This window comes from Macaca thibetana, chromosome 10, assembly GCF_024542745.1.
Source record: "Macaca thibetana thibetana isolate TM-01 chromosome 10, ASM2454274v1, whole genome shotgun sequence".
In the NCBI taxonomy this organism is placed as follows: domain Eukaryota; kingdom Metazoa; phylum Chordata; class Mammalia; order Primates; family Cercopithecidae; genus Macaca; species Macaca thibetana.
This window is the reverse complement of record NC_065587.1, coordinates 72,468,703-72,487,695: the sequence shown is the minus strand read 5'-3', so window position 1 is coordinate 72,487,695 and position 18,993 is coordinate 72,468,703. Positions and strand designations below refer to the sequence as shown.

The window sequence follows — 18,993 nt, the reverse complement described above, 5'->3', positions numbered from 1 at the left end:
AGTACAATCATTTTGGAAAACAATTTGCCAGTTTCTTTTAAACACATGCCATGGCTGGGTGCAGTGGCTCATGCCTGTAATCCCAGCACTTTGGGAGTCCAAGGTGGGTTGATCACCTGAGGTCAGGAGTTCGAGACCAGCCTGGCCAACATGATGAAACCCTGTCTCTATTAAAAATACAAAAAAATTGGCCAGGCATGGTGGCTCATGCCTGTAATCTCAGCACTTTAGGAGGCCGAGGTGGGCTGTTTACCTGAGGTTGGGAATTCGAGACTAGACTGACCAACATGGAGAAACCCCGTCTCTACTAAAAATACAAAATTAGCTGGGCGTGGTGGCGCATGCCTGTAATCTCTAAAAAAAAATACAAAAATTAGCTGGGTGTGGTGGCATGTGCCTGTAGTCCTGGCTACTGGGGAGGCTGAGGTGGGAGGAGTGCTTGAGCCCAGGAGGCAGAGGTTGCAGAGCTGAGATCGCACCACTGCACTACAGCCTGGGTGGCAGAGTGAGACTGTCTCAAAAAAAAAAAAAAAAAAAAAAAAAGGTGGAATTACTCATTTCATTGATCATTTTTATTAGGTACTGCCAAGCAGTTTTCCAATGAGGTTATAGTTGTTTAATTTTTAATTAAAAAGAATAGAGGGCTGGGCACAGTGGCTTGTGCTTCTGGTCTGGTCTCACACATTAGGAGCCCAAGGTTGGGTGATCGCTTGAGGCTAAGAGTTTGAGACCAGCCTGGGCAACATAGTGAGACCCTGTCTCTGAAAAATAAAAATAAAAAAAACTAAGAGGGTGCAGAATACCATGTGTTTGGAGCTATAGCGAGTGTTGTGTTTTTTTTTTTTTTTTTTTTTTTTTTGAGACGGAGTTTCTCTCTGTCGCCCAGGCTGGAGTGCAGTGGTGTCATCTAGGCTCACTGATCACAGGCGCCCACCACCATGCTAATTTTTTTGTATTTTTAGTAGAGATGGGGTTTCACCATGTTAGCTAGGATGATCTCAATCTCCTGACCTCATGATCCGCCCGCCTCGGCCTCCCAAAGTGCTGTGATTACAGGCTTGAGCCACCGCGTCTGGCCGAGTGTTTGTTGTTGTTGTTGTTGTTTTTAAAACTCACCAGGTTCTCATGGTGTGTGGATGTTTTATATGTGCTCCATCTGTTCTCCTAACCTGGAGTTGCTCCTAATTCTTGTCTTGCCTCCATCTCCAGGGAGCTTAGTAGGGGCCTGTGGTTTCCCTTGCAGAACAATCTAACTTTGGTAAGGCCCTCTGCACAGGAAGCCCCAGAGCCTGGGCACCACTCGTGTGGTAAAACAGACACATTGGGCAGTGATGGGGCAGCCATGTAACTCCTGCCCTGACTTCCTCCTGACATGAAGAGTCTCATTTTCTCCTGGAGGCTTTCCAGAACCATCTTTGGCTTTCCCTGAGAGCATGTAGTATCCCCAGGCACGGGCAGGTCTGTATTTCAACTCCTCCCAGTTGGCCAGACTGCCCAATGCCTGGGAGTGTGAGGAACATTTGGCAAGGACAGGAGACCACAGTTCTTTGTGTGTGGTGTCCCTCCTACACTAAACTGTGAGTGCCTTCCACTCCACAGAGCCTAGCACAATAACTTACTCATCAGACACATTCAGTAAATGTTTGCTGAAAGGAGTTGACAATTCGGAAATAACCCCGGGCTGTGCAGTTAGCAGCTAGTTTGTGTTTGAGAGAGCCCACACCAGAGATGGTTTTGAGGAGTTGGCTAGAAAGACTTTTGAAAAAAGCAGGGTTGGGCCAGGTGCGGTGGCTCACGCCTTTAATCCCAGCACTTTGGGAGGCTGAGGCGGGCAGATCACTTGAGGCTAGGAGTTCAAGACCAGCCTAACCAACATGGTGAAACCCTGTCTCTACTAAAAATACAAAAATGAGCCCTGGGTGTGGTGGCGAGCGCCTGTAATCCCAGCTGCTTGGGAGGCTGAGGCAGAAGAATGGCTTGAACCCAGGGGGGCGGAGGCTGTAGTGAGCCGAGATGGTGCCACTGAACTCCAGCCTGGGCGACAGAGTGACACTCTGTCTCAAAAATAAATAAATAAATAGGCAAACCTTATCCTGGTTGAAGAGGGCTTGAATTTTGGCTATAAGAGAGTGGGGAGGACCTTCCAGGTTGGAAGGTTGGGTAAGGAGGGAGAGGGGATCACAAATGTCTGCACTGACCCAGAAGGTAATTAACCATGAGAAACAGGGATTGGTGGGGACTATGGTAAAGTGATGTGCTCTTACGGGGCTTGTAATGCCAGGCTGGAATGTGAGCCCATGTCGTTAGATGTTTTGATATTTCAAAAGAAGCCACGAAACCAGATTCCTGATTCCAGAAAGAGGAGGGGGAGGCAGGAGGGGGAAGAACTTTTTAAAAAAGCCCCAGGTGGGCTAAACAAAATACATCTACAGGCCACTTGGGGCCCACCGTCTGCCAACTTTAGACCTTCAAGACAAGGTCTAAAGGTAGTGGGGTGGGAGTGGTTAGAGTGGGCAGGAGTGAGTGGGCTGAGATCAGAATGTGAAAAGCTCTCAATGTAAGTGCTGTCTCTCAAACGCGAGGGCACATGAATCACCCAAAATGCTGCTAAAGTTTGTGAAGCGCTACTGGAGACAGTCCCAGAGGGCTTTGGAGCAGGAGAGGGACGCGATGAAAACAAGAGCTCAGAAAGATTAATTTGCCAACAGTGTGCAGACAGGAGATCAGCAGACAGGTTATCGACCACAGGGTGGCAGACTTGAGGGCTCCTTTAAGGCAGCGACCCCGGCCCTGCTGAAGGGAAGCTGGCCTTCAGCCGCCCAGGCCGCCACTCCTCTAGTTCCGTTGGAAGGAAGGCGCTGCGTGCTCCGGACGGCTTACTGCGGGCACTTTGGGGAATCCGTCCCCACGGGCGAAGTATAGGTGGGGTGTTCGCGAACCGGCAGGCGGAGAGCACCGGCAAGAACCCCCGCAGAACGGAGGGCCACGCCTCTCGCTCCCCGGCTCATTGCAGGCGCCCACATCCCACCCTGCAGTGCCGAAAGAGGCGCATCTCGCTGCCATGGCGACCGCCTCCATGGAGACCGGGAGCAGAGGCTGCGGTCCCCGGGGGCGCGTCACAGGCTCTCCCAGCCCCCAGCCCGCGTGCCTTCTTTGTTCTGATGCTTCTCCAGGCCGGGCCGGGCTCCCGGGACGTGTCTCGGGCCCGCACGGGGGCGCTTCTTCCGACACAGGGGATGGGGTGGAAGGGGAAGAGGTCCAAACCCTGGGGTCGAAATAGGAGTGATGGAGGGTTCCTCAGCTCCTGAACGAGACTAGCACGGCCCGTATCGATGGCCGAAGCCAGCGTGGAAGCCCTGGGAGAAAGGCCACCTTCAGGAGCTCCACCCAGCCCCGAGACGCGCCCGACAGCCCTCCCGACAACGCAGGGCCCAAGGGAGGCGCGTCCTAGCAAGCGTCAAGGCTGGAGGCGCTATCCCCTAGGCGGAAGGGGCGGGGGCGGGGCCAATCCGCCGCCCTCCTTCCCCCTCTTCCCGTGCCGGGTTCTGGCCCCTGGCCCAGTTGGGCCGCCTGCCCACCTTCATCGCGAGAGCTCGCCCGGCAGGCGCGGACTCGCAGGGCGCAGCCTCATCGACCCTTGCACGTGACGTAGGCGGCCCTCGCCAGTTGGCCGTTCTTTGGAGCCCGCTTATTGGTCCGAAGCATCTCTTGCCCCACCCCCAGAGCAACCAATGGGCGGAGGCGGGGGCGTGCCGACGGGCGGGCGGCAGCCGCGCGGGGCTCCCTTCCTCGTGTTCGGCGTTGAGCCCCTGCAGCCGCCCGCAGCGGTCGTCCCTGCCCTCCCCGGCCCCGGGGTGCACCCCGCAAGGTGAGGCCACCTCTCTGCTCCCTGCCTCCCGGTTCCTTCCCGTTCGCCGAGGTCCCTTCCCGGTCCCGGCCCTGTCCTGAGCAGTCAGTGCCTGGGACCCCAGCGGCTGTGATGGCAGGGCTAGGGTGGGGGGCTCCGCTGTCGGGGCCGGGCCTGGAAGACTCCCCAGCACCTAAACTAGAGTGATGTCAGGTTCCCGGGGCTTAGTGACCGTTAGCTGGTGCAGCTGGGGTGTTTTCTGCGAAGCGATTGTCCGGGGGCACGAGTGCCGTAGTGAGGGCGGGGGCGTAATGGGGTCAGCGCCCCACCCTCCCCACGACCCTGTTCATTGCCGCTGCCTCGTTGCATGACCTTGGAGGAGTAGCATCTCTGAGCCTCCGAGCCTCAGCACCCTCAGGAAGGAGGGCAGTGATGTCTGGGAGTGCGGGCTCCGGAGACTCCTGCGTCAGCCGAGGTGAGCGAAGGTGGGGAGCGCACAGGATTATCTCCGAGGGACAAAGCCGCTGCCTCGCAGCTAGGGATGGATTGGATGGGGGGGATGTCCGATTGCATTTCCCCCCTCCCCCTGAGATGACAAGAATGGGGTGTGGCGGGGGTGCCACACCCACAGGGATGGCTGCCGGAGAGGATAAAGGGTCCTACACGTGGGCCCCTGGGGCCTCGGGGGCTTGGGCTCCACCTCCCCCCCGGTGGCACGAAGGAGGAGGGACTGGATTTAGGTTCTGGACCGATGTTTCCATTAGTAAGCAGGGACTGAGAAAGGGAAGTCTCCGCTTGCCTTTCTTCTTGAATCTTGGCACTGGAAAGTAGGGGTAGGGCATTTTTCTGCCCCGGGGAGTTGAAGAAAGTCGGGGCGGCATCCCTATCTCCCTCCCATTCTGGTCTTCTGTGGAGGGAAAATGTAGCTGGATAACCCCCCACATTCTATCCATCCTGAGCTACGAGGCAGCAGCCCTGTCCCTGGGAGATAATCCTGTGTGCTCCCACCCTCACCTCGGCTGACTCCCTGGACCCAGCCTGGCCTCTGCTTCTTGGGACCTCTGGATCACAGGCCCAGGGCAGGGCCTAGGTGGGGCATGCCATCTGGAGGCTAAGCACCCACTAGCTGAGGGCAAAGAGGGGAGAATGCTGGGCAGAGAAGGGCAGCACTTGTTGGGGAGGCAGGAAGGTGTGGGTGGTGAGGGTCCCTTCTCCATATTCCCCCACCCCCACCCCCAGCACTTCACTGTTAGAGGGAGAGAGAACACCCATACTTATCTTTGCACCTTTGGCCCGCTGGAGGGAGAAGGAAATGAAGTCACATTAAGGCTGAGTTGATGTGAAGCTGCCACAACTTCTGACCTCCAGCCTCGCTTTTCCAGGCCTTGTTCTGAGTATGTGTGGCCCCTGCTGTGTCCAGTGCTGAGAGTCAGCAGGTCAATGTGGCCCCATCTCAAGGCCTTAATGGGTGTTCTTTTCACAGGCGTGAGCTTTAATGGGAGGCTACGCAGTGCTTCTGCTGGACTGAGTGCTTGAGCCAGGACTGAGCCCCAGGCTGGGGCAGGAGAGGAAGAGGTAGGGAGGGTGGAAGGTTGCGGAGTTCCTGGCTCAAGAGAGAAAGACTTTGAACCACAATGAGAATGGGGATTGAAGAAGGAACGAGAAATGAGGTCTCATACGTTGGGAGCATACTGGCCAGAGGTGAATGGGTGTAACTCCTCTTCCTGCACCCTGGGCTGGGGACTGGAAGCTTGCTGACACCCCATCTCAGCAGGGAGGGTAAAATATTTTTTTTTGCTGGGGGGAGGGGCACCATGTTCCTCCCTGGTTATTTCCCAGTTTTCCAGGATGTTCATTCTGCACATCTTCCTTGTGAGCCCCTCTGGTTAGGGGGACTGGGAACTCACAGCATCTGTTCTCTGACCCTCCCTAGGGACCTGGCTGCTGTGGGAGTGGGAGAAGGGGCAGGCAGGAGGAGGGAGGCCCCCTCAACCCTTGAGCTGTTTTCCAAGAAGGCTGACATCCCTGGGGCCCACTCTAAGGGTCATTCCTGACTCCTCCAGGATTGGCCTGAAGTGCCTCTCTGACGGTGCTGCTGAAATTGCTGTTGCTTTAGAAACCAGGCCTTTGGGGGTTTGCTTTTGCAGAGGTGGGGGTGCATTGTCACAGAGCTTCAGACACAGTTACAGCAAACCCTGGGAGGAAGAGGCCACTGCTTATTCCTGTGTTACACATTAGGAAACAGGGACAGAGAAGTGAAAGAACTCACCCATGCAGCTAGCAAGGGCAGATCCTGAATTTGAACCAGGACTCCTGCCTCTGGGGGCCTTGTGGATTGAGCCACGGTGAAGCCTTGGTTAGCACAGGAGGAGGCTGGAGGCAGGGCCAGGCTTGGGTTTGTGTGGTGGCCTAGCTGTTCTCTGTGGACACAGCTGCAGCAGGGGAGGTCCAGTGCCCTCTTTGCCTGTTTCTGATGAGGAATTGTATGTGGACAAGAGTCCAGCTCCCAGGGGACAGTGACCAGCAGGTTCTCCATTGAGAAAGGAGGTTTGGTTTTCCCAGTTTCCTATGGCTTCCTGAAGTCACTTGCTTCCTGCCTCTATGTCCTCACTGTCCGGAGGGTTACAGGCCCTGAGTGTTTGCCCTTTACTGAATACTGGGCACTGCAATGAGATGTGGGTCCCACCCTCAGTGGGGATGGGGCATGTCCCTCTCAAAGCAGGCATGGACAGGTAACCGGCTGATTGCAGCAAGGCCTGAGGAATGCCAGTGGGAGGCCACTTGGTGGGGGCCAGCGAGGGAAGCGCCCCCAGGGCAGGGGTAGGGTAAGAGAGTGGGGTGGGGAGTTCTGCTTCCTGAGAGCCCCCAGTGCAGTCACTGGCTCTGACCATATCATTTAGTGCTGAAGTACGGGCCTTGGCCAGGCCCTCTAAGCAAATGTGATGTGATCATTCATTCAACAAACATAAACCAAACACAGCTCCTCCCTGTCTGGTGCTGCGCTGAGTGCCAGGGACACAGGGTTTGACAGAAACACAGTTACTACCCTCGTAAAGTGAGGAAGAGGGATATCAAACGATCCCAGACGTGAGAAAGGGGATTCCGTAAAGAGCTGTAGTCCTGTCCTGGGATTTGCAGGGTATGCATCCTTAAAAAAGAAATGTTGGGGTTGAGACCCTGTCGAAGGTGTGGCTGGGAGGGATGGGATTGTTTCTGGCTGAAGGGATGACCTGGGCAAAGGCAGGGGGCCGGGTCAGGCAGTAGTTGGGGGGGAAGACAGGGAGAGCACCCTGCATGGACCGGGTCAGTGTTTTGTGAAAAGGACCTGCGGCCTTTGCTCACCAGCCACTAGTGCAGTTTGACCTGAGCCTTCAGGGAGCATCCTGGGAGATGGGGGGACCTTGTGGACCCTGGGCTGTCACTGCCTCCTGGCTGCAGAGGTGTGGCTGGGGCAGCCTCTGCAGGATAGGAGGAGGGCCTCACACTCTTGCACTTGGCCATTTGTCATATGCTCTGAGTTCACAGCTTTGGGGGCAGCTGTAGTTGGTGGTGGGTTACGGCAGGCTGCTTTCCAAGACCAAGTTCCCTGGGGACAAGAGCTTTCTAGGGCTGAGGCAACCGACCCCACAGTGACCCTGGCCAGAGGTGAGTGGGTATAGCTCCACTTCCTGCACCCTAGGCTGGGGCCTGGAAGCTCACCTCTAAGAGGGGGTTGCTGGCCTGGTCCATTGGCCAGAGGGGGCTCCTGGTGGTACCCAAACTGTGAACACCCTGCCCATGAGGCAAGGCTTGGGCATGGGTTGACTTTGCCCACATTGAGGAGTGGGGAGTGAGGTGAGGCCACACCTGCTCCCAGGGCAGCTTGGCACCAGAGGGACCTTGAGGTCATGCCCTCCACAGGCCCAGCCCTAGACTATGAGGCCACCCTGTAGTTCCTCTTCTTTTCCTGGACTGACGAGCCAGTGTCACTCATCTCTAAATTCTTCAGTGTGTTTCCCTGAAAAAATAAGGACATACTTCTTTACCTAATACAATTCCATGATCGTACCTAACAAAATCAACTCATTTCTTAGTGTCACCTCATGTCCAGGCCATTTACATTTTCCAGATCCCCCAAATGTCTTTTTTTTTTTTTTTTTTTTGAGACAGAGTTTTGCTCCTTTTGCCCAGGCTAGAGTGCAATGGCACGATCTTGGCTCATCACAACCTCCGCCTCCCGGGTTCAAGTGGTCTCCTGCCTCAGCCTCCTGAGTAGCTGGATTACAGGCATGCACCACCACGCCTTGCTAATTTTGTATTTTTTAGTAGAGACAGCGTTTCTCCATGTTGGCCAGGCTGGTTTTGAACTCCCGACCTTAGGTGATCTGCCTGCCTTGGCCTCCCAAAGTGCTGGGATTACAGGCATGAGCCACCGCGCCCAGCCTGTTTTTTTTTTTGAGACAGAGTCTCACTGTGTCACCCAGGCTGGAGTGCAGTGGCGGGATCTTGGCTCACTGCAACCTCTGTGTCCCAGGTTCAAGCAGTTCTCCTGCCTCAGCCTCCTGACTAGCTGGGATTACAGGCGCACACCACCACACCTGGCTAATTTTTGTATTTTTAGTAGAGATGGGGTTTTGCCATGTTGGCCAGGCTGGTCCCAAACTCCTGACCTCAGGCTTCCCGCCTTGGCTTCCCAAAGTGCTGGGATTATAGGTATGAGCCGCAGCACCTGGCCCCCACAGATGTCTTCTTTGATAGGTAGTTCGAAACACCCTCTACTTTATTTTTCTTCTCGCAGCTGATGTGGTGAAAAAAACAGGTCAGTTGTCCTGAAGATTATCCTTTTTTGGTCTGTAAGTGTGTGTTGATCTAGAACAGGGGTTGGCAAACCTTTGCTCTGAAGGGCCAGATCATAAATGGTTTAGACTTTGCAGGCCATATGGTCTCTATCATAACTACTTGGAAGTAGCTTTGTTTTAGTGCAAAAACAAACAACATGTAAGTGAATGAAGTGTAGTGTTCTATTAGTAAAACTTTTTTTTTTTTTTTTTTTTGAGACGGAGTCTCGCTCTGTAGCCCAGGCTGGAGTGCAGTGGCCAGATCTCAGCTCACTGCAAGCTCCGCCTCCCGGGTTCACGCCATTCTCCTGCCGCAGCCTCCCAAGTAGCTGGGACTACAGGCGCCCGCCACCTCGCCCGGCTAGTTTTTGTATTTTTAGTAGAGACGGGGTTTCATCGTGTTAGCCAGGATGGTCTCCATCTCCTGACCTCGTGATCCGCCCGTCTCGGCCTCCCAAAGTGCTGGGATTACAGGCTTGAGCCACCACGCCTGGCCTATTAGTAAAACTTTATTTACAAAAAACTTTATTTTCCAGGCCCGGCGGCTCATGCCTGTAATCCCAGCACTTTGGGAGGCTGAGGTGGGCGGATTGCTTAAGCTCTGGAATTTGAGACCAGCCTGGGCAACCCTGTCTCTACAAAAATTAGCCAGGCATGGTGGTGTGTGGCTATGGTCTCAGCTACTTGGGAGGCTGGGGTGGGAGGATTGCTTGAGCCTGGGAGATCAAGGCAGCAGTGAGCTGGACTCCAGCCTGGGCTGGACAGAGTGAGACCCTGTCTCAAAAACAAAAAAACAGGCAGCAACTCTACCATCAGCTGCGTAATCAGCTGTAGTTTGCCGCTTTCCTATCTAGAACAATCTCCCTTGTTTTCTTTTTCTTTTTCTTTTTTTTCTTGAGACAGAGTCTCACTGTGTCGCCCAGGCTGGAGTGTCGTGGTGCGATCTCGGCTCACTACAACCTCTGCCTCCTGTATTCAAGTGATTCTCCTGCCTCAGCCTCCCAAGTAGCTGGGACTATAGGCGCCTGCCACGACACCCAGCTAATGTTTGTACTTTTAGTAGGGACGGGGTTTCACTATGTTGGCCAGGCTGGTCTTGAACTCCTTACCTTGTGATCTGCGAAACTGCTGGGATTATAGGTGTGAGCCACCATGCCTACCCTGTTTTATTTTTCTTCTTGACATTTGAAAACAAAAACAAAAACAAAAAACAGGTCAGTCATCCTGTAGAATGTCCTGCCTTCTGGGCTTGTCTCATTGCTTTCTCATGGAGTCATTAAATTTGTTCCACTCTCCTTTGTGTTTTCAGCAAATAAGAAGTTGAAGCTAGAGGCTGGTTTAGATCCAGGTTAAACCTTTTTGGCAGGAATCCCTTGTCAGTGATGCTGTGACTTTGGGTTGCCTCACTTCAGGACGCATCAGTGTGACAGGCTGTCCTGCACAAAGTAGAGAGAGAGACCAGTGGGTGACTGGGAGTAGTCACATCCCTCCATTGCAAACTCGTGCTATTCCTCTTAAACACCAGGTCCTCGGCCAGGCATGGCGGCTCACGCCTGTAATCCCAGCACTTGGGAGGCCATAGTGGGCAGATCACTTGAGGTCAGGAGTTTGAGACCAGCCTGGCCAACATGGTGAAACTCCATCTCTACTAAAAATACAAAAATTAGCCAGGCATGAGTCTCAGCTACTTGGGAGACTGAGGCAGGAGAGTCGCTTGAACCCAGGAGGCAGATGTTGCAGTGAGCTGAGATTGTGCCATTGCACCCCAGCCTGGGTGACAAGAGCGAAACTCTGTCTCAAACAAAACAAAACAAAACAAAACCAAAGAAAAAAAAAAACCACACACACACACCCCAGGTCCTCTGTCAGTGACACTTGGGCACCTGTGAGTATCTGCTTCCTGTCAACCTTCCCTTCTGGTTTAGCATCCACTGGCTCTGGTTGCCTCCAGCATTTGTTTCTTTTCTTTTTTTTTTTGAGATGGAGTCTCGCTCTGTCGCCCAGGCTGGAGTGCAGTGGCCAGATCTCAGCTCACTGCAAGCTCCACCTCCCGGGTTCACACCATTCTCCTGCCTCAGCCTCCCCAGGTGCCCGCCACCTCGCCCGGCTAGTTTTTTGTATTTTTTAGTAGAGATGGGGTTTCACCGTGTTAGCCAGGATGGTCTCGATCTTCTGACCTCGTGATCTGCCTGTCTTGGCCTCCCAAAGTGCTGGGATTACAGGCTTGAGCCACCGCGCCTGGCCCAGCATTTGTTTCTTTAGGGGTTGCAGAATGACTTAGCATTTGGTCATTTCTTTGTTATTTATTAGCAGGAATTCTTCCCGAAAGAAGAGCTTTCCGTCAACCACCAGGGCAATTTGGTCACAAGAAAGGCCAAGAGACAGGCTGAATTATTTCTCTTTAATCCCTAGCTTTCAGAGTAAAGAGGGCACTGCTACCGTCAGTGGTGACAAATGAGGGCTTTTGAGGGCTTGGGTTTGTTTGTTTTGCTTTCCCTCGTCTTTTTTAATAATCTCTGTGAATGCCCTGCTTTTATGTGTTCCATCTGTTTCCATCAGTTGCACTCATTATTCTTTTTGATGCTCAGATAGTCCCAGCTCGGCCCATTGGAGGCTTCCTGGGGTGCCTCTCACTGCCCCTGTGCTGAGGCTGCCGTTGGGGAGATGAGCCGGAGGCAGGCCTGAGACTCGGGGCAGGGTCTGAATGGCGGGTTCAGATGGGGGCACACCCCCTCCACAGGCATCTGTTTTGCACATGGCCCTGACCGATCACCAGGAGGGAAAGCCCTAAGAACATGTTTCTTTTATGTGATCCCCTGTTCCTGCCCACCATCAAGCACACTGTTGCCTCTGACCTCACCCAGCTGCATTGCTTGTGCAACCTGAATAATGTAGCTCTAGGCCCAGCCTTCAGGGTCAGCAAGACCAGAACTGGTCCATGGAAAATACCCATAAAATCCTCCTTTCCAGGCTGCCCCTCCTGCCAGCCTCTGGGAGTGCTGGGGATAGGAGTCCTATGCTGTTGCTTTGGCACCTAGAAGCTGTAGCTCAGCACATGCTGGCAGAACCCTGAGTCACTGGGGTATCACGAAGGGGTGAGGGCTCTTGGTGAATGTGGGCAGGAGCCCCCATGCTAGAGAGTACAGACACCACTTGGACTGCTGAGAGCAGTAGCAGTTTGAGTCCTTCCTAAAGGGAGCTCCTCTGCTCTCCCCAAACCATGGGTCCATGGGTGGCCCTGACCCCTGCCCTCCCCACTCCCTATCTTCAGGCTCCTGCTGGTGTCCCTGGAGCATGGGAGGCCGCTGAGTGTGAGTGGCGGTGTCCGGCAGGAGCTGCGTGGCAGGGAGGGCGTCCATGGCTGCGGCTAACAAGGGTAAGTGCCTTCCTGGCCTGGTGGGGCTTGCACAAGCTCTTCCAGTGGGCCCTGGTAGGAGGGCCATTGCTGCAGGTAGGGCCCGCGCCACCTGTGTATGTGTGTGCATGTGTGAGTGCGTGTGTGTTGGTGTGCGAATGTGATTGGGAATATGTCAGTGTTTGTACCAGGTCCTGGGGCTCATACAAGCCCTAGCAGGGACCCCTGTGGACCCCTGTGGAGCCCTGCTGACTCCTTAGGCTCGTCTGTGGAGATGTGTGCTCTTGTGTCTCTGCCCTTCCACTGTGGGGGTTGGGGGAGCTGATGGGGCTTGTGGTGAGCACTGAGTCTGGTGATATGGGAGGGCCACAGCAGGCTGTGGAAGGGAATTTGAGTTTCGTTCAGAATCCAGAAGGGATAAGGGAGGGTTTTAGGCCAGGGTGATCTGGTGAGATTAGAGGGTTAGTTCTGTGGGGCTCACCAGGGATTGTGAATGTGCCAGGCTGGCCCCCTGGGCCTCCGAGTATCCAAGAGGCCGGCTCAAAGCTGGATCAGGTCCTCCCACTAAGAGGACCCTGGGCAGAGCTCTTGGTGGGAGGGCCTAGGGGCCAGGGGTCAGAGAGGACTAGGGCCATGCTCTCGGCCTCCCCAGCCTGAGTGTTCATCCAGTCCAGGCCTTCAGCGCGGCTCCTGGCTACCCTACCTTTCCCATCCCTCTGCCCTTTCTGGTCTTGGAGAACCCGACCCAGCTCAGAGACAGCTGAGGACCTTGATGGTGGGTTAGGCAGAGGAAGGAAGGGGGTCTTGGGGTGGGTCTGGAAGCTTCCTTGGGTTCTCTCTTCTTGCTTGCCAGTGGCCAGTGAGGTTTAGTGGCAGCTGCAGCCTTGCCTAGGTGGGCTGAGTGTGTTTTTTGATCCCCTTTGTTTCTGCCACCCCTAGGCAGATCCCCTAGAGCCTGTTCCTGTCCCTGCCCCTTCAGGTTTGGGTCATGAGGATGGGCAGGCAGGGGCTTCATGCACTGACACAGCTTGGGGGTAGGCCCAGGGATGGGGGGCTTTGCACTATGAAGGAGAGCACTGGGCAGGGTATCCAGAGGACTGGCCTGAGCCCCACGCTGCCCTGGCTTGGTGGGAGTCTGGAAGACTGTCCCTTCCTGTCTCTGGCACCAGCCCCATCCCCTTCAAGCAAGGGTCATATTAGCCAGTCCCTGAGTCCCCCCACACCCCCTCTCAGGGGATGCATTTTTGTGGGAGGACTCGGGGGGCCTCAAGCCTCATGATCCCAGTGTCCACCTAGCCTTGAAAAGAGCCCAGCCAGTGGGAGCTGGATGATGTCAACGGCAGTCTTGGGGGCGACGAGGGGACAAGCGGGAGGAGTTTCCTGGGGACACGGAAAGCCCTCAGAGCCCTCTCTCACTCTTCCTAGGCAACAAGCCCAGAGTCCGGAGTATCCGCTTTGCGGCAGGCCATGATGCGGAAGGATCCCACAGCCACGTCCACTTTGATGAGAAGCTGCATGACTCGGTGGTCATGGTCACCCAGGAGAGTGACAGCAGCTTTCTGGTCAAGGTACATGCACACCTCCCCCATCAGCAGCTTCTCCCACTCCCCGGCTCTGCCTGGCTTCTGGGTGCCTGTCCCCTTTCCTCTCAGCTGGGCTTATAGGCATGTCTGTGCCTTTCCCTGTGCCTTGGTTTCCCCATCTGTCAGATGGGAGGCAGTGAGATTTCAATGAGATGAGAGCATTTAGAATGTCATCCAGATCAAGAATGTCATCCAGATCAAGATGAGCAGAGCCATTGCTGTCATCTGCTTTACCCAGACAATAGCAATGGAAGGCAGTGTCGCGGCTATGGTGCCACTGGCCCAGGTTCAGGTCTGGGCCAGCCGTTCTGGCTCTGTGACCTTGGGACCTGAATTTCTCTTCTCTCAAGTGGAGACAATCACATTACCTAGACTTGGTATGAGAATGGAAGAATGTATGTATGTGATACAGGTGTGAAGCTAATTACAGCAATAACAAGGTGCAACTTTCTTTTTTAACCCTTCTTTGCCCAATCTCTGGCTGAGTTAGGCTCTTTGAAGTAGTATTATCACCCCCTGTTTTCTGCTTGGTGGAGCTGGGTTGGGGAAAATGGAGACTGAGGCCTTATTTATTCAGTCAATAAATGAGGGGTCCAGAGTTGAACAGGAGTGCCCTTGGGTCGGGGGAGGTCTGGCCTATTGAGCTGGACCTGCAGGGGGGTCTGCTGTGCTGCTCAAAAGGGGCCCAGGTTTAGTCTGGCCAATGTGTCAAAACCCATCTCTACTAAAAATACAAGAGTTAGCCGGGTGTGGTGGCGCACACCTGTAGTCCCAGCTACTTGGGAGGCTGAGGCAGGAGAATTGCTTGAACCCAGGAGGCTGAGGTTGCAGTGAACTGAGATTGCGCCAGTGTACTCCAGTCTGGGCAACAGAGAGACTCCGTCTCAAACAAACAAACAAAAAAGGTGGGTTTTGTCTCCATTTCTGTCCAACTCTGAAGTTCCCACTCTTTGTCTTACAGCTGACAGCTTCCCCAAGAGAATAAACGGAACAAACCAACATTTAAAAATAGCTCTCTCCCCTCATTGCAAAATCCACTCATGTCTTAATAGACATGAGAAAATTTGGAAGACAGAGAAAATGTGAAGAAATTTAAAAGTACCCACAGTCATACTATCCCAAAATAACCATGGTTAATATTCTGATGTGTGTTATTTCAGCTTTTTTTTTTTTTTCTTTTTGAGACGGAGTCTTGCTCTGTCACCAGGCTGGAGTACAGTGGCGTGATCTCGGCTCACTACAACCTCCAACTCCTGGGTTCAAGTGATTCTCCTGCCTCAGCCTCCGGAGTAGCTGGGATTATAGGCACATGCTACCACGCTCAGCTATTTTTTTATATTTTTAGTAGAGACGGGGTTTCACTCTGTTGGCCAGGATGGTCTCGATCTCCTGACCTCGTGATCCACCCGTCGGCCTCCCAAAGTGCTGCGATTACAGGCGTGAGCCACCGCGCCCGGCTTATTCCAGCTTTTTAAAATTTTATTTATTTATTTTTCTGAAAACACTATGGTGACGGATCCAGCTTATTTTAAAAAGCGTTGTTTCCAAAAACAAAAGCTGGCATCACCATGTCCACACTGGTTTTTGCTTGTTTCTGTTGTGAACTGTCTCCTGTGTCAGTAAATAATTTTCCACGAGATTTTACAACTGCCTACTGCTCCATGATATGTGTCATCATTGACTTAGCTGGCTCCCTATTCCTGGGTGTTACGGCTGTTTTTGTTTTCATTGTTATAAATAAGGCAGCAAAGAGTATTTTTTTGCACATCTCTATTTCCCCTGGAAAATTCTACAAGTAGTACCCCTGGGTCACAGGGTCACAGTTAGCAGGTACAGCCAGAAAGCCTTCTTGAGGGGTGTGCCCTCTACCAGCAGAGCATGAGGGGAGCACATGGACTGAGGTTTGTCATGTAGCAATATCAACCTGGTCCCATTGAACAGCCAAAACTCTCTGCAGCCAGTCCCAGTTGGCCCCCAGGGATGGGGCTGCCCAGCCCCAGTAACTGTGAGCAGGAGTTTGTGTGCTCATGTGAGCTGGGAGTACAGCATGCACCCTTTGCCTGCTGGCCTGACACCCCTGCCAGTCATCCTGCTTAGCAACCACCCTGGCTTGTGACCCTTCATACTACTGGAGTTTCCAAGAATGGCATTTGTTCCAGAGGGTGGCTGTCACCAAGCACTGTGAATGAACAACAGAAATTGCTTGGGTTGTGAGTATGGGCCATTGGGCATAGTCAGCCTTTGAGTGGGCAGGCGGGCATCCACAATCCGGTGCCAGCAGGGCAGCCAGGAGCCCCAGTTCAATGGCTGGTGCCAGGCCTATGGTCTAGCTCTGGGCTGACACAGCTGGTCTACTGTCGTGTCTCTAATTTGATCCCATCCCTCATCCCGCACTGTCTGTGGCCTGGTGTCATCCTATGAGCGAATGGAAGACCAGCATCCTTGACCCTGGGATACTGGCAGTGATGGGGACAGGTGGATGACCTGTGGGACTTTGAACCTTTCCTTGTAGGCAGTGGGTGGTACCTTGCTGGGTGCCATGCATGGCAGGAGTGGTTAAGAAGTCTAGGGAGGACTTGACCCTGGCCACACTATGTGGCCTTTGGCCAGTCATTTTGTGGCTTCCATTTTCTCGTCTATGAAATGAGCCACTGAGGACTTTGGGGCCTGTGAGACAGATGCTGAGGATCTTGCTGGCCAAGCTGTAGGGCTGGGACCCTCAAGGGAAGGGGTCTGTGAAAGGGCTGGGGCCACTGGGCTGGGTGGTCTATCAGCTAGAGTGATGGAGGGAATTGGGCTTTCTGGGCTCTCTGGGGAAGCAGGTGCTGGGGTCCATGGGATCATAGGTGACACAACTGGGTGGGCCTGGGGGAAGCAGGAAGTGAAGGTGCCTCCCTCCCCCACCTCTCTTGCTGTAGGTTGGCTTCCTGAAGATCCTGCACAGGTATGAGATTACCTTCACTCTGCCCCCAGTGCACAGGCTGAGCAAGGACGTCCGTGAGGCACCTGTCCCCAGCCTGCACCTCAAGCTCCTCAGTGTGGTGCCCGTCCCTGAAGGTGCGTCCCCTCCTCCAGCAGGCCCATAGGGAGTGGGAGTGAGAACATGGGGTGCTCCCTTACCCCCAACTAGGGTGGATGGGCAGCTCAGCAAGTCGGGGACATGGCACCTCTTTGTGAGCTTGCAGTGTGGCTGCACAGCAGGTCCCACACTCCAGGCCTTGCTCCCTGTCCCTGAACAGAAGTCCATGAGCTCGTACTTGCCTGTACCTGCCCATGGTGTGATGGTTACCTCTATGGGGCAGTAACCAAGACGGGAGCCGCTGAGGAACTTGTTTGAAGCCTCCAGCTCTCCCTCCTGCTTCCCTAACCCTCGAGAAAAACCTGCTGGAGCTACACACACCTTGTGGATAACTCCTAGCACCCACCAGTCCCAGACCTTGGATTTCAGGCTGCTGTTCCTATCAGGCTCCCTTCAGGTCCTGCCCCACCCCCAGCTCCCAGGCTGGCAGAGGCTAGGGTGTCAGTTTCATGGAGCTCCAGCTTCAGTTTCCTGTCCCCATCACCAGCCTCCCCATAACCTTGTCCTTCAATGGATTGAGACCCCTCAGGCCTTTACCTCTTGCCATCTGATCTGCTCAAAGCCTACCCCGCCCCACCCCCCTCATTCCTCATCACCGCCTCTCCCTGCCTTCCTTTTGGGAGAAAACAGCCAGACCTTCTTTTGGAAGCCTGAATTGGACCCTACTTCATTCACTCTTGGAGCCACATTGGGGTGGCCCACAGGCTGGAGGCATGTCCAGCTCACTGAAGAATGGGTAAATTTTTGAGACCTCTGCACCCCTGCTAGGGGGAATGGGTCTCTGGGCTCCAGAAGGGCCATCCCTGCCCCTTTCTTGGGGCAACTCAGCATGTAGCCCCCCGCCATGGTGGTGGGTAGGGGCCAGTGAGTGCCAGGGGTAGGATCGGGAGGCTGAGGGAGGTACTGACCACTTGCCTCTGTCCCCGGGCAGGTTATAGTGTCAAGTGCGAGTACTCAGCACACAAAGAGGGCGTCCTCAAAGAGGAGATACTGCTAGCCTGCGAAGGTGGCACCGGCACCTGTGTGCGCGTGACGGTGCAGGCCCGCGTCATGGGTGAGAGCGTGAGGCTCCTGGTTGGAGGAGGGATGCACAAGCTCGACTGCAAGGGTTTCTGTCCTCAGGGAACCAGGGCTGAACAAGGGCTCCTTGCCCAGTTTGGGGGTTCTCAACCTCCTTGGTGGGTCCCCACCTCCAGCTGATCCCTGAGGGAAGGGGAGGGGTCCCCTTAGTGGGCCGCATGGGTGGGGCCAGGGGCCAGCATGGCACTGACTTGCAACCCACCTTGCAGACCGACACCACGGCACGCCCATGCTGCTGGACGGTGTCAAGTGCGTGGGCGCCGAGCTGGAATATGACTCAGAGCACAGCGACTGGCATGGCTTTGACTGAGGCCTGAGGCCCCGCCTGCCCCGGGCCCCTCAGCCTTAAACCCCACCTTGTCCCCCCGACATGCTGCGTGATGGTGTGGCTTCCTCGCCCCTCTCTGGGGTGGGCGTGGGGGTGGAGTGGCCTTGCCCACGCCTCTCACCTCTGCCTTCATTTGTGCCGCCACCCTGCCCCTCCCGCGTCCTCCTCTCCCACTTCCTCCTCTCCGTGTGCCTCAGTCTCCTGCCGGAAGAAATGGGTTGAGCCCGAAAGGAGGCTGTCTGAGGAAGGGAGAGGGAGGGCCTGGGGTGGGTTTCCCACTCCCCACCCCAAGCCATAGGGGCTCCAACCAGGGTCTGGGAGAGGATGGAGCTGGCTCTGTGGCGTCGTGGCCCCATTACTGCTGCTGCTGCCTTGCTTCAGCCACCTCTCCTGCCCCTCCCTCGTCCCCACTGCTGTCCACCATGAGTAGGAGGGAGGTGCAGTCCCCAGCCCCCCCCCAGCCCTCAGGTCTGTGTTACTTGGTTTTTAAGCGACTGGTTGGGATAGAACCCTAAAGAAATAAAACTTCCAGTGGATACCGGAAGCCAGGTGGATTTTTGTTCTCTGGGGTTGGGGTAATGCCTACTCCTTTGCAGATGGGCCAAGGAAGGACTTGGGTAGACTCACTCAGGAGGCAGGGGCACCGCGTGGTATTATACCACCTAGCCCCACAAGAGGTATGCACAGGTGGTGGCATTTTAGGCCAGAAGCTGGCTGCCAAGACAATTAGTTTGAATGAGGAGGGAGGGACCTCGTGTAGGCAAGAGAGGTCTTAAGCAGTGGAGTTGTTTGGGATGCTTGATGGGGAGACAGCAGCACCCCCTTCTGGTCAGTTCCCTATGCACAGCTGAAAGCTTTCTCCCTTCTCTCTATAGCACCCGGAACCCCTACACTCCTCCCACTA

The 18,993-nt window shown here is 54.7% G+C and overlaps 1 protein-coding gene across 2 annotated transcripts; it reads left to right on the top strand.

Annotated features, from left to right (window-relative positions):
- The first annotated feature begins 3,727 nt into the window (after window positions 1–3,727).
- On the top strand, window positions 3,728–18,633 carry ADISSP (adipose secreted signaling protein). Of its 2 annotated transcripts, none has more exons than XM_050745259.1 (6): window positions 3,728–3,868; window positions 11,936–12,040; window positions 13,445–13,587; window positions 16,521–16,659; window positions 17,613–17,735; window positions 17,971–18,633. In XM_050745259.1, the coding sequence occupies exons 2-6, from the start codon at window positions 12,022–12,024 to the stop codon at window positions 18,069–18,071; spliced, it is 525 nt and encodes a 174-aa protein (XP_050601216.1). In that variant the 5' UTR covers window positions 3,728–3,868; window positions 11,936–12,021; the 3' UTR covers window positions 18,072–18,633. The 2 variants fall into 2 exon arrangements, with proteins under 2 accessions (XP_050601216.1, XP_050601215.1); XM_050745258.1 differs by having other exon boundaries at window positions 11,936–12,115.
- The last annotated feature ends 360 nt before the right edge of the window (window positions 18,634–18,993 follow it).

Coding starts and splice junctions, on each gene's coding strand:
- ADISSP (XM_050745258.1), top strand. CDS start 12,022: ATGGCTGCGGCTAACAAGGGTAAGTGCCTTCCTGGCCTGGTGGGGCTT. Junction 16,660..17,612: donor TGTGGTGCCCGTCCCTGAAG/GTGCGTCCCCTC, acceptor GTCCCCGGGCAG/GTTATAGTGTCAAGTGCGAG. Junction 17,736..17,970: donor GGTGCAGGCCCGCGTCATGG/GTGAGAGCGTGA, acceptor CCCACCTTGCAG/ACCGACACCACGGCACGCCC.